This window comes from Acinonyx jubatus, chromosome E4 (genome assembly GCF_027475565.1).
Source record: "Acinonyx jubatus isolate Ajub_Pintada_27869175 chromosome E4, VMU_Ajub_asm_v1.0, whole genome shotgun sequence".
Taxonomy (NCBI): Eukaryota; Metazoa; Chordata; class Mammalia; order Carnivora; family Felidae; genus Acinonyx; species Acinonyx jubatus.
Genome location: NC_069395.1, coordinates 2,128,734 through 2,142,079, shown reverse-complemented (window position 1 = coordinate 2,142,079; position 13,346 = coordinate 2,128,734). Strand labels below are relative to the sequence as shown.

Below are 13,346 nucleotides of genomic sequence, written 5' to 3'. Positions count from 1 at the left end.
ATTGGATTGGCCTCTTTCGGCCCGGTGTGTACTGTGACTGTAGGTGGACAGTCACATTCTGACCCCCACCTTGCCCATCATCAGGATGGGTCCCACCCGGTGTGAGGGAGGGCCCAGGCCTCGGGCCTTCTCTTCCTCTCTTCTGGCCCTCGGGTTCTGGCAGTCAGGGCCCAGACCCCCTCCGTCTGCTTCAGCCGGGCCCCTGCCCTGTGGTTGGGAAGGAAAGATCTAACCGCTTTAAACAAGAGACCAGGCGCTGCCCTGGAAGAGAGTGCCCTTCCGAGACTGTTCCCCTCTCGCTTTCCTCCATTGTTTCCTTTTTAGCCTGCTCTCCCTTTGGTCGGGGCCTCCAGTCCATAGTTACCCCACGCCCTCATTTCCACGGGAAGTCCCTCCCCTGGTCTAACCATCAGCCCACCCGTCTCCTATGGCAGGCGGCCCAGACACGGCACCGGTGGCGTTATGCTCACCCAACGGCTCCCAAGCTGACCCGCCCCCAAGGCCCCAGCTGCCACTTTCACTTCTGTCTCCTGAGACCCCAGAGGGAAGTTGGGTGGGGAGGTGGAAGGTGACACACTAACCGTCCCAACCGCTTCATCTGGCCAGGGGCCCTTGTCCACCACTCTCCTCTAGGCGACTGAAGCGGCTTTAAGTTCCAGTGGAAGGATCGGCCACTGTGGGAGGGAAGGAGGTTAGATAGCAGGAAGGACTGCCCCAGGATAGGAGGCCACTGCTGGGCTTCCCGTGTTTCAGAGGGCAGGGCTGGAAGCGTCGGCACTGTAACTGGACAGGCAGAGGTCAGCTTGTCCGACCTCCTCAGGGCAGGCAGGGGACCGGTGGCCCTGGGGCGCCCATCGGTTGGAGTGGTGTACTAGGTCCCCATGCTCTCCTGTACGTTTACCCACTGCCCGTGCTTGGCTGGGTGACTTTTCTTTTTAAGCTTATTTATTTTGAGCGAGTGAGCAAGAGAGAGAGAGAGAGAGAGAGAGAGAGAGAGAGAACACAGGTGGGGAAGGGCAGAGAGAGGGAGGGAGAGAGAGAGAGAGTCCCAAGCAGGCTCAGTGCTGTCCATGCAGAGCACGGTGTGGGGCTCAAACCCATGAACTGTGAGACCGTGACCCGAGCCAAAGCCAGACATTTAACCGACTGAGCCACCCAGGTGCCCCTGGGTGACTTCTAACAAAGCAAACTTGAGCCCCAGAGACTATTTTGAGGCCAAAACTTCAGCCCTGGGAAGTCCTCTCGGTAGCTTTGCATCTGTCTTGCCTGCTGCGCTGGGCCTCCCCCTCTCGTTTGGAGTGTTGGAAATGGATTTTAGAAATAAGGACAGGGGCGGAAGTAAAGGACAGCCCGCCGCATCCTTCTGCTGCCCCGGCCTTGGGGCCTTGGTGCTCAGCCGTGGGGCGGGGCTTTTCTCCTGGGGAGCCCCGGGCAGCCGTGCGGCGGGCACGCTTCACTGCCCGAGTCTCTCCTGCTGCAGCCCTCGCTCCTCACTACACCTGCTCCCTTGTCCTCACCTGGACAGGCACCTGGGCACAAGTGGGGGACCCTGTTGCCTGAGAACTTAGGACCACCAGGACTGTTGATCAATCCAGGAGTGCCTTCTGGAGGAGAACGCCATCCGAAGTGCCTAGGGATGCTGGGGGGGGGGGGGGGGGGCAGTTCCTGGAATGGGAAGTTGAGCCCAGATGGAATAAGGTCAGAGACACTATGCAAATCCTCATGCAGATGAGTGGTAGTGAGTCATTCCTGATCAGTCCGCCCCGGTAGAGTGTGAAGCAAGGCTCAGGCTCGGGTTCCAGAACTGACCCCACTTATGACCATGACCGTGACCTTGGGCCAGTCATTACTTAGTAATCAGCAGTAGGACCCCAAGCCCTGGGTCCGATAGGCATTCCAGGTGTGCTTGGGCAGTGCGGTAGCTGACTCTCGGCTGCCAGGGCCCTGGTGTCCCCTCCTGGCGTGCCCTCCTTGTACCCACCCTGGCTGACCCTGGGCCTCCATCGACCCTCGCCATCTGTTGTGAGGATGACTGTTCAGAAAACACCTTCCCCCTTTATCAGCCCCATCCCTACGCTCTTCTGGCCTCCACGCTGTCCTTCCCTCCAAGCTGGAGGACAGTGGACCCAACCGGGCCATCTCTTCTGTTACGTCCCCATGGAATAAGCCACTCCGACCTCCCTTTTGGGCCTCTCCAAAGGGCACGGGAACCAAATGTCCTGGCTGGAAGGGCACTCAGGTGCCTAGTCCCTGCCACCCACCCATTGTACTGGCCAGCGGTGTAAAGCCTGGAGGGGGCAGTGACTTCTTCAAGGTCACGCTGCGATTTAGGGTCAGAGCAGGGACTAGAACCCAGGCATCCAGAATCCCTGTGTCCATAGACCCCATGCCTCCCTGGGCTGTTGATTGCCCAACCGCACCCACCCCTGTTCTGCTAAGATTCAGTCTCCTGTGACCCCCAACTTCTTCCTGAGATCAGACTGGGTGGCTCCAGAAACTGGTGAGGAACTGGGTCCTCGGAGCCAGCCCAGAGGCCTCCAGGGGAAGGCCAGAGCTGCGGTGGGCGGTGCTGGAGCCTGGGGGGTGGGCTGGCCGCTGCCTGTGTGGGAGCTGGACACCGACAGCTGCTGCAGGAAGGATGGGAGCTAGACTACAGGAAGGACAGGCTGGGGGGAGCAGCGGAGGAGGCTCGGGAGACGGACCCTCACTGGAGAGGCATCTCCTGGGCAGAGAACAGGATGACCCCATCCCGGGAGATTTGCCCAGCGGGAAAGCCTGGGGTGGGGCGCGGGAGAGGTGTCCAGCGGAAGCCGCGGGGAGGGCGCCCGGGGAGCGGCCACTCCGGTCGGTGCTCCTCTGGCGAGTCCATTCCTGTCCCTTCAGCCCGGGCTGCAGAGCCTGTTTCCACTTGCCTTCCTGGGGCGCCTAGGACCCGAGACCACCGGTGCCCGGGGTCCAGCTTTCCCCTGACCGCTGCTCCCCCTCCCCCCAGCCTGCCAGCCCGCCCCCAGGTCCCTGTCGGTGAGTTAAAATTAGCTCAGTGCCCAGGCTAAAAATAGCCCCTGCCCAACCCTGAGGCTGCCGGGCTGGGGGAGGGGAGATCCCGAGGGAGGGGAAGATGGTGGGAACCGGGGGGTTTGGGAATCGAGCCTGCCAAACAGAACTTTGAGGGGAGGAGGCTAGGGACTGGACGGGCATCGCCTGTGCCTTTGAAAGCAGACGCTGGAGCCCTGGGTTGGACGAAGAGGCTGCCCTGGCTGGGGGAGGGGCGGGACCGAAGAGGGACACCAGAGAGGAGCAGGGGAGCAGTGAGGGGAGCCGGCTGGGGGCGTGAGAACTGGGCACTGCCCCCCGCTGCTGGCAACTTCGGAGTTTGCGGAGGAAGGCTCCCTGTGTGTCCCCCAGGGGCCCCGAGCCCCTGCACCCTCTCGCTGTTTGGGGCCGTCACTGGGCTCACCTGCCCACCGTACCTTCCAGAGGGCACTTCCACATGTCCCTGCTTGGGGGGAAGAGGGCTGCAGGGCCAAGAGGGTGGCCAGGAGGGCTGTAAGCTCCAGGTTGGGGTGGGACCAGAGATGGTCCCCAGGGGGACCCACAGGGCTCCTGGGCCTCGTGTTCACCTCTGCCCGCCGTGGGGGCCTGCCCGCCCTCAGGAGCCCAGATGCCCCATCCCAGCGGGGTCTGGGCCCAGTCCAGGCCCCTAGGGCCTGCTTGCCTCGCCCTGCCCTTGCCCTGGGTGGGACCTGCCCTTCCCTGGCCCGTCTCTTGGCTGGACTGCAAGTATTCGGAGGGCAGGCCTGGCGGCCCATCCCCTTGTGCCCACGCACCCAGCCCCGCTCCGGGGCGCTGTTGAGCCTGCTTCTGTTGTCTGCCCGCTTCTCTGAGTCTGGGCTCCAGCCTCGCCCTCTGTCCTCTGGCCCTCTGGCCTGTCGCTGCCTGCTGCCTCTGCCCCACACTTGGCCTTCCTCTTGGCCTCTCTGCCTCTTTTTTCGCATCTGTGTGTCTGTCCCCTTCTCCCACCCCCCTCTGTGTCTGCCTCACCCACGCCTCCTCCCTCGTTAGTGAGCAGGCTGCTTGAGGCCGCCTGACTGTGGGGGTGACAGGTGGATTGGATTGTCACCCCCTCCCCCAGCGCCTGCTGCTTATTTCATGCCCTGCAGCCCAGCCACGGGGAAGGGGCGGGAGGAGGGATGACAGCTGTCTCCAGCGCCTCCTGCCTTCCCTTCCAGTCCACAGCCTGCAGCCTGGAGCAGCCTGGGAGGAAGGGTTGGAGGGCCTGCCTAATGAGAGCTGCCTTCCTTGCCGTGCGAAGCCCAGTGCTCTGTGATGGGAGGCCGCTCGCTCAGCCTCTCTGGGCCTCTGCTCCATTTTGACCTGCACCGGTACGGCAGCTCTGGAGGCAGGCAGATAGGGGCCAAGGGCAGGCAGATGTGGGCGGGAGGCTATGGGGGACGCGAGGAGGCAGGAGAGGGGCTGGAGGCTGGCTGCTGGAAGGTACTTCTGGGCTCCCCAGGAAGGCCAGCCCTGCCACGGCTGCCCTGACCGCTCCCCCCAGCTCTCCCCACTGGCCCCAGGCCACCCTCACACAGGAACTGAGATAGCATCATTCTGAAACCCGAGAATGGTTTGAACATTGCTCAGGTACCAAGAGGTGTTAAATTGGGGGAGGCAGGGGCCTGTTTTTTTCTCCCTTGGCCCTTCCAGACTGAGACCCCCTTTGGGGTGCGTTTTGCATATTGTTTGCACCTCGTTTGCATGTAGATACAACCCTCTGGCTTCCCATTGGGTCTGGATCCCGGCTTGGGCCTGGACAAATGTCTGTCTGTGGGGTCCTTCTGGATTTCCTCCCGTCTCTGGTTCCCTTAGCCCCTCCTTCTCGTCTGGGGTGTTGTCAGATGAGCTCCTACCCTGCGTCCCTCTCTGTTCTCCATTTGCTAAGTCTTCTCTGCAGCCACCCTTCCCCAAAGAAGGTGGGTCTGTGCCCGCCTCCCCAGGGCTCAGCCCAGCTGCCATCCTCCCCCTCTGCTCTTTCTGTCCTCGCTCCCCACCCCCAGGAGGCCCACCCTGCCCAGCTCGGTCCTGCCAGCACTGCCTCGAGTGGGAGAAGCAGAAGCAGCAGCGGCCGGAGCCTTCCGAGGGCTGCTTTTGGTGACCCAGATGCTGCCAGCCTGAGGAGTCCTAGCTGTGGCCTGAGGTCAGGCGGGCCCTGGGGCCACTGGAGCCGGAAAGCCATCCTGGCCAACCCCTTGTCTCCTTGGCGTCTTGCTAGGCCCCCTCAAGCTCTGGGCTCCAGGAGAAACAGCCAAAAGCCAGGTCTGGGAGGGCTTCGTAGAGGAGCAGGCCAGAGAGGAGAAGAGGAATGGGGGCAGGCCGGGCCAGGGAGAAAAGGTACACACCTGGAGAACAGATGCCCAGGCCTCTGGCTCCCGGCAGTTGGTGACGTGATCAGGCAGAGGGCTCATTAAGGAGGTCCAGGTGTTCATCAGGCTCTTCCTAATTGAGTAGGAGGGAAGCAGGACAGGATGGGCCTCCGTACCTCGGGAAGGGTCTCTATAGGGTCCTTTGTGCCCACCCAGGCCCCAGCGCCCTTCTTCCAAAGTGTGTGCCCCGTTCCTCTCCTCGCCCCAGGGCTTTCAGACTGCGGCAGCATAGAAGGGATAGAAAGGATGGAAGGGGAAAGACATTATTACAGACAGCCTGCTCTGTAGGAGGGCTCCTGGTTAGATAGGAGGAAGGACTGCCGATGCAGGGGCATCTCGTGCTCTGGCAGGTGTTGTTGGCACAGAGGTAGGGGCGGCAGTGGGCACGGGGCCCTGGGGACATGGGCGGTTGGTTATAGAGGTGCTTGGGGTACCTTGGCAGAGACCGGGGATGGATGGAGCCTGGTCTGTTCATCCCTGACTCCCCTCTGCCGGAGGACGCTCAGGGGGTCTCTGGCTTCCCTGTCTTCTCAGCCCTGATCCCTCTCACATCCCAGCTCCCCCAGCATGAAGCGGGGGTGGGGGGGTGGTGTAGGAGATCAGCCAGGGAGCTGGTTGCCAGGCGACAGTTGCCTAAGCAACCCCATCCATGTGCTCAGGGCTGCTTCTTAGAAGACTTTAGAGTCTCACCCTCTGCACCAGCCGGAGGGCCGGGAGAGTTGAGGCCTGGAGAGGCCGGCGTGGTTGGAGGGTAGACGGTATCCAAATGTACGAGTTCGGGGCGGTTGGGGGAAGAAGGGTTCCGCCCCCACGGAGGACAGAGGGAAAGGAGCCGGTCCCGCAATAGGACTGACCGAAGTTAGACCACGAGGAGCACTTCTCACAGGGTCACAGCAGTGACAGAATCTGCCCTTTCAGCAGACATTTCCTGAGCTGCTCCTTCCAGGGGTGGAGTAGTGGAAAGGACAGATGTGGGTCCTGCCCTCACGAAGCCCCAGCAACTTGGGAGCCAGGCATGAAACGGAAGCGCAGCCTTGGACTAACGGACGGTCGTGACGAGCGCTAGAAGGGAAGGAACAGGGCGCCCCGAGGACCACAGGAACAAGGTCAGGCTGCAGGGGGTCGTGAGAGCAAACACAGGGTTCTCTCTCCACTTGGAGGAGGAGGCAGAATTGGCCATAAGCTGATGGAGGCGCGTCTCCGCGAGAACCTGCTTACGCACAAAAGGTGGTGAGAGGGAGATGGGAACAGGGGTGCTGGAGGGAAGGTGGGTGCTCTGAGCCACAGAAGTGCAGCAGTGACAGCATTAACCAGTCTAGATTGGGGTTTTCATGGCCAGGCCCCAGAATCTAGTCGAAAAAGCCGTCGTCTTCGCCCCCTTGTCCTCCGCGTTCCCTCCCCACCCTTCTGCCAAGCCCAGATCACCGGCTCCGGAAGACACAGCCTTGGGGTCGCACGGGGAAGCAGCCTAGCTGTAACCCTTGGGCAGGGGCCTTTGAGGTGGGGCTTTGGCTGAGACGGGCATCAGAGGCAAAGAATGGGGTGTCTGTTGGGCCCCCTGGGCCGTGTGGGTGTTGTCCAAGGGGGGCAGTAGGAGGCCCAGGGCCCGTGGAGCACCTTGAGGGCAAGGAAGAGAGGAAGAGGTTCTGGGATCCATCTCTGGGGCGAGAGAGGGGTGCAGGACCCCTCTAGCTGTTTCCTGAAGGTCTCAGGACAGAGCAGAAGCTCTCTTTGAGGCTGGGCTGGAGAAGGGTGGGAAGAGGCATCCCTGGCTCCTCCCAAGTCCTCCGATCCCCTCCTTCCCTGCCCTCCGTGGCCGAGATGCCGGCAAGGGTGAACTTTGGTTTCTGCTCTGGCACCTTGGGGGCCACGGTTGAGAGGGGCTGGAAAGGCTCCAGGAAAACTCAGCAGCCACTGGAAATGGGGGTTGGGGAGGGGGTTCCTAAGTACAGGCATGCCTACCACCTCTGCCCAGGCCGGGGGGGAATTGAGAACCCACCTCCCTGGACTCTGCAGTGGGGTCTCTGCCTGGGGCTCTACGGGGGGGGGGATATCTGTGGAGGGGAGGCCTGGATTCCTAAGACCTAATCAGAGTGGCCTCAGGACGCACGGGCCTCGTGCTCACTGCCCGCTTGCTCGGTGTCCTGGAAGGCTCCGCCCCCAGTTCTCCTGGAATCACAGAGCTGAAGGGGTCCAGGGGTTGTCAGCTGCCTCCACCCCACCCAGGGCCCTTCCAGGCCCCAAGGGCTCACCCAGCCTGTTAGGGCACCAGCCTCTTCCACACCCGAGAGCGCGTACCTTTTCTGGGTCAGGCTGGGTTTCCATCCCCGCGCCCCCTCCCGTCCTGGAAGGGCTCCGTGTCCCGTCCTCCGTCCTGGCTGTGGAACTGGGGCTCCTCAGCCGTGGGCCATGACTGGTTTATGGGTGTGTGAGATGGGGCGCCCTCTTCCCGGTGCCTGCCCCGGCCTCCTCCATGCACACCCGCGGCTGTGAACCTGGGTTCTAGACGTGGCCCGCTCCTCCAGAGCAGGACTCGGCACACTGTGACCTCTGGGCCCTATGTGACCCGTGCCTGTTGTTATAAATCTGGTTTTGCTGGAGCTCAGCCACGCGTATTTGTTTATGTGTCGTCTGCTGCTGCTTTCCCGCCACGGTGGTGGTCAAGTAGTTACAACAGAGCCATGTGGCCTGTGAGGCCTAAAGTAGTTGTTACCTGTCCCTTTACAGAAAAAGTTTGCAGGCCTCTGCTCTAGACTGGGGGGCGGTGGCCACGTATTGACTCATTTTGAGCAGCAGAACCCTTTCTTCTAACGAAACTCGTAGGCCGAGGCCCACCGAGTAGTGCCGATGGGCGTGGAGCAAACCCTGGCGGAGGGGAGACAGCCCTCCCAGCCGCCCAGCCCCGTCGGGGACTCCAGGCTCCGGGGTTCCGTGAGGCTGGTGCGAGGACCAGCGCTCTAGCCCAGCTCTGCTGTGTTCCGGACCGGGGGCCCCAGAGCCCTGCTGTCTTGGCAGGTGCACCGAGGTAGCCGCTCACGGCCTCAGCAGGGCAGGTGCCCTCTGCCCACCGGGCTCCAGGACTGCAAGTGCCGCTCTAGGCCAGAGGGGCAGCCGGCGCACCCCGAGGTCTCTATTCTGGGCAGGGTCCGGGGAGAGGAAGGGGTGCAGGGCGTCCTCCAAGACCCAGAGCCCTGGACACCGGCTCTGTGTGATCTCGAACCGGAGCGCGGCAGGGCTGGTGTGGACAGAGCCTGGGCCGGAGCCTGGGCCCTGGGTGCGAGTTCCAGCTGGTGCCTGGCTACGGCATGCCGTCGTCCCCTCAGGACGTCACCATTTCCTCATTCTGAGGATGCGGCTGGGCGCTGCCCAGCCTCCCCCGGGGGTGCTGTGAGCCTGGCCTGCACGCCTGTGTGCTGGCACGCGCCGGGCTGACGGCCGTCTCCTGGCCCTCCTCTCCCAGGAGGCTGCGCAGAAGGCGTCCTGCAGACCATGAACTGAGCCCCGGTCCCAGGCCGTTCATGAGCACAGTGTAAGGCGTGCCGAGACCCGCCACCCAGCGATCCCCTCCCCTCCCTAGCACTGAGGATCCCCGGAGAAGATGGGGAGGAAAAAGATTCAGATCCAGCGAATCACTGATGAGCGGAACCGACAGGTGAGGAGGTCTTGGAGCCACGTAGAGTGGGGTGAGGAGGGCAGGGGGCTGGCCTCTGCCTCCACTCCTTCCCGCCAGTCCAAGAGGGCTTCCTGGAGGAGGGGGCCTCTGGAGGCTATCATGGAAGGGGAAGGACTGAGTTGGCAGGAGAGGAGCCCCCACCTCCCGCAGCTCTTGGAACCCTGTGTCTCAGAACTCTGAGGCTCCTCTGTTGCTGCAAGCACACGGACCTGTGCCCCCCACTGCCCACCCAGGAGCCATACCCAAGCCTCAGGCCATCCCTGGGCACACCCCCTTTTCCCCAAGAGGGATTGTTCCCCTCCTCCTACTCCAGGGGAGGAGCTGGGAAGCCCTTCTGTTCTCCTTCCCTGACCTCCTTATAGCCCCCAGCGCAGAGGTGTGGCGTTCTGTGCGTCCACACCCTCTCCCTTCAGCCAGTCGGCTCTAGGCTCTCCTTCTCGGCCCTGTGTTGGCAGAGAGGCGCTGGCCTGTTTCTTCCCCGGGGCCAGGGGCTCCTGGGCGGGCTTTGACTGAGCCAGACCTGGCCACCCCCCTCCCCGCCACCTGCAGGTGACGTTCACCAAGCGCAAGTTCGGGCTGATGAAGAAGGCGTACGAGCTGAGCGTGCTCTGTGACTGCGAGATCGCGCTCATCATCTTCAACCACTCCAACAAGCTGTTCCAGTATGCCAGCACCGACATGGACAAGGTGCTGCTCAAGTACACGGAGTACAACGAGCCGCACGAGAGCCGCACCAACGCCGACATCATCGAGGTGGGCCCGCGCGCGCGCGCCTGGCCCGCCCCTGGCGGCCCCTCGCCCGTGGGACCCACATCCTCTCTCGCGCTCGCTCGCTCGAGCCCAGGCCGGGGGAGGCGGGCGGGACCGGGATGTCCACGTCGGGTGGGGGCCGCCCGCCCAGCCTCTCCGAGTTCACGCTCACCTCGTTGGGCTCTGCTCTGGCTTCTCGGGCTCGCTTGCTCGCTCTCTCCTCCGTCTTTTGGGCTGCTCCTGCTTCCCACTCTTCTGCCTTTGTCTCCCTCCTTGTTTCTGTCTCCCCTGCTCCGCCGCGGCCCCTCTGTGGGTCCCTGTGGCCCAATTTTCCGTTTCAAAAAGAGCCAGTGTTGCGAGCCGTCCAAGGACACGGGCTTTGGGATCCAGCTGCGGCTCTGACCGGCCACACGGCCTTGGGCGGGTCAGCCTCCCAGGGCCTCGGAGCCTGCCACGCTCAGGTGCCCTCCCAGGGCACGGAACTGCCAGTGAAGAGGTGCCCGGAAGCCACGGGCTTGCCTTCCCCGAGAGGGACTTTAATTCCGAGGTGGGGAGGAAGTTGCCTTAGTTTCCTGTCCGGGAAAACAGGTTTGGTCTAGGACGGAACACTTACACTCGCTATTGACTTTAAAGACCGACCACATCTGTGAAGATGTTCTGACAAGAAGGCGGCAGCCCTGGGGTCTACTCCAGGCCTACCGGGCGTGCCCCGACCTCGTGTGGGCATGTGCGAGGAGCCCCCGGCCTCTGGGCAAGGACGGCGCTCGGGCGTCGCATCGTAGGGGTTCCAGAGACGCTGCTTTCCTCTTGACCTTTCTCCCCCTCCTTCCTCTCCCTCCGTCTCCCTCTCTGCTTCTCTCCCGGAGCTCAGGGGCCACGCGGGGCACCACCAGCCCCGGCTGCCGTCCCCCCCGTGGCGCTTCCTGAGGGCCCCTCCCCACCTGCCACCCTGGAGGGAGGGGTCTGTGCCAAGTGCATGCCGCATTCTGGGGTAGGGCCCCCACCCACCCAGCACACGTTCACACCCCCCACCCCGGGGTGGGGTTGGCCGCTCCCCCCCCCCCCCCACCAGCTGACACAGTGGTGCGCTTGCAGACCCTGAGGAAGAAGGGCTTCAACGGCTGTGACAGCCCGGAGCCCGACGGGGAGGACTCGCTGGAGCAGAGCCCCCTGCTGGAGGACAAGTACCGACGCGCCAGCGAGGAGCTGGACGGGCTCTTCCGGCGCTACGGGGTGAGCCCCACTCACTGTCTCCCTGTCGGCCCCTCCGGCCCCCCCCCCCCAGGCGCTGCACAAGAAACACAGGGAATGTGAGAGCCCTGAGGTGGACGAGGTGTTTGCCCTGACCCCCCAGACGGAGGAGAAGTATAAAAAGATAGACGAGGAGTTTGATAAAATGATGCAGAGTTATAGACTGGCCGTGAGTAGTCGCGTGGAGGAACGCCTACCCGTGCTGCATGGTGTGGCTTCGCGCCGGCCCTCGGCTGCCCCCGACGGACGCCCGCCCTGCGCCGTGGGGGGCGTCGGTCGCCCCCGAGCAGCCGCTGACCTTGCTTGTGAAAACCCCGTGACCCTTGCCGAGACGCGTGTCGTGTCGGACGCAGCACAAGCGGGAGAGGCCTGGAGCGTCCCTCTGCCCGGCGAGGCGTGTGTAGATGACGTGAGGGCTTCAGCCGACAGGAAGTAGGGACCCCGTGCTCCTTGTCCACAGCGCCGGAGGGCAGGGACCCTGTCGGGCCTGCGCCGACACCCCCTCCAAGTAGGGAGGGCGGCGAGCGGGGCGCCGGGAGACGACAAGGGACGTGGTGGCCTGTCCGGTGGTAGCGGGCCCTTCCCAGCTGTGCGGGTGCGTTCGGGGCTGTACGCAGGGCCTCTAACCTGCTCCCTGTGTGTCCCGCCTGGCTGAGGACTAACCACCTCCTCTGGGGGCCTTGGGGCGTCCCTGGGCCTGTCTGTGGTGAGCGCAGCTCCACCCCACGGCACCCCGCCCGCGTACTTCCTCCGAGAGGGCCCAGGGCAGAGAGGTCGAGCTGCTGGCCCTCGGACACACAGCCCAGAGACAAGAGGAAGCCTTGCCTGCCCCCTCAGGCAGAGTGGGTCCGGGGCGAGGGGTCACCTGGCCTGACCCTGCCTCTCCGTTTTGTGTCTAGTCAGCCGTGCCGGCCCCCAACTTTGCTATGCCCGTCACGGTGCCTGTGTCCAACCAGAGCTCACTGCAGTTCAGCAATCCCAGCGGCTCTTTGGTCACCCCCTCCCTGGTGACGTCATCCCTCACGGACCCCCGGCTCCTGTCCCCCCAGCAGCCAGCGCTGCAGAGGAACAGCGTGTCTCCGGGCCTGCCCCAGCGGCCGGCCAGTGCAGGTGAGGTGGGACCGAGCCGTGCCGGGGACCTCGGGATTCCGTCTCCAGCACTGGGTATTTCCCTGCACCCAGTGCAGCATTCTGCCGTTTGTGTGGCTCCTCCCGCTGCGGGGTCCCTCGGGATATACCGTGGAAGGGGGCGTCCTGCCGACTCATCACAGTTCTGCTTGTCCCCCAGGGGCCATGCTGGGGGGAGACCTCACCAGTGCTAACGGAGCCTGCCCCAGCCCTGTCGGTGAGTTCAGCTGCCTGCCTGCTCGCGGCCTCGCGGGCCCAGGGACCAAGAGGGACCCCCGTTAGATGAGAGGAAGATGCTGGGGCCTGAGTTGGATGGGTCTCTTTTGTCCGTAGCAGTGACTGGTGTGTGGACGATCATCAGAGACGTAGTCCCAGGGCGTTCTGGGCAAAGTGGGGGAATGAACCAACATTTCTAGTTGGATGAGAAGATCCAAGTCCTTTCAGTTGAGTGGGGGCACCTGGGTGGGATCTGGAGCGTATGGTGTTGCCGATGGACTCCCATCCAGACCCCCGGCAGCCGACAGCCTCTCCCGCCCTGTGCTGTTGTCCGACTGGTGATTGTGACTTCGAATGTCACCATTGACGTCACCCTGACATTCTTGCCATTCCCAGAGTGATCCGGGAATTGGGATGAAGGCAGCCCCACACTTCCAGGGGAACAGTGTGCTCTCAGGGGACAGAGCAAGGTGACATGTCTGACTGCGGTCATCGCCACTTCTCTGGGCCTTAGAATCCCCCAGCTGAGCCCCAGGCACCACATAAACACCTTGGTGGCAGTGATTGTGTGTCGGGGTCAGAGGCGGGGATGGCGACTTCCTTTTCCTCTCGAGGAGAGGGCCAGAGAAGCACCTGCAGACTCCCGGGCACTCCTGGTGGTCCTTGCAGGCGCCCAGGCCCAGCGTGTGGGGTGCGGGTGCGAGCCCTGGCTTGGCCTCCGCCCGGCTGTGCTGCCCCGGGCCAGTCCTCACACCTCTGGCAACCAGGCCTCGAGTCTGGTCTTTTGTGAATAGGGCTGAGGGGCCACGTCCGGTCTGCCTCGCACGGCGGGCGTGAGGATTAAATGAGATCGTGTGCACGTGAAAGTCCCGTGCGGTGTCGAGCGTGGGGCAGACGGAAGAGGTAGT

At 63.4% G+C, this 13,346-nt stretch overlaps 1 protein-coding gene across 6 annotated transcripts in view; it reads left to right on the top strand.

The window, feature by feature from the left end:
• MEF2D (myocyte enhancer factor 2D) overlaps window positions 1-13,346 on the top strand; it is a 31,144-nt gene that overhangs the window by 7,232 nt on the left and 10,566 nt on the right. For 2 of the 6 annotated variants that reach the window (XM_027048631.2, XM_027048633.2), the window contains exons 2-6: window positions 8,881-9,072; window positions 9,643-9,846; window positions 11,129-11,263; window positions 11,994-12,204; window positions 12,383-12,439. In XM_027048631.2, coding sequence (XP_026904432.1) covers window positions 9,019-9,072; window positions 9,643-9,846; window positions 11,129-11,263; window positions 11,994-12,204; window positions 12,383-12,439 — 661 coding nt within the window. In that variant the 5' untranslated portion in view covers window positions 8,881-9,018. Of the gene's footprint in view, window positions 1-1,646; window positions 3,022-8,880; window positions 9,073-9,642; window positions 9,847-10,938; window positions 11,077-11,128; window positions 11,264-11,993; window positions 12,205-12,382; window positions 12,440-13,346 lie in introns of those variants that run through there. The other 4 variants (XM_027048628.2, XM_027048632.2, XM_053209773.1 and 1 more) reach the window with 3 other exon arrangements.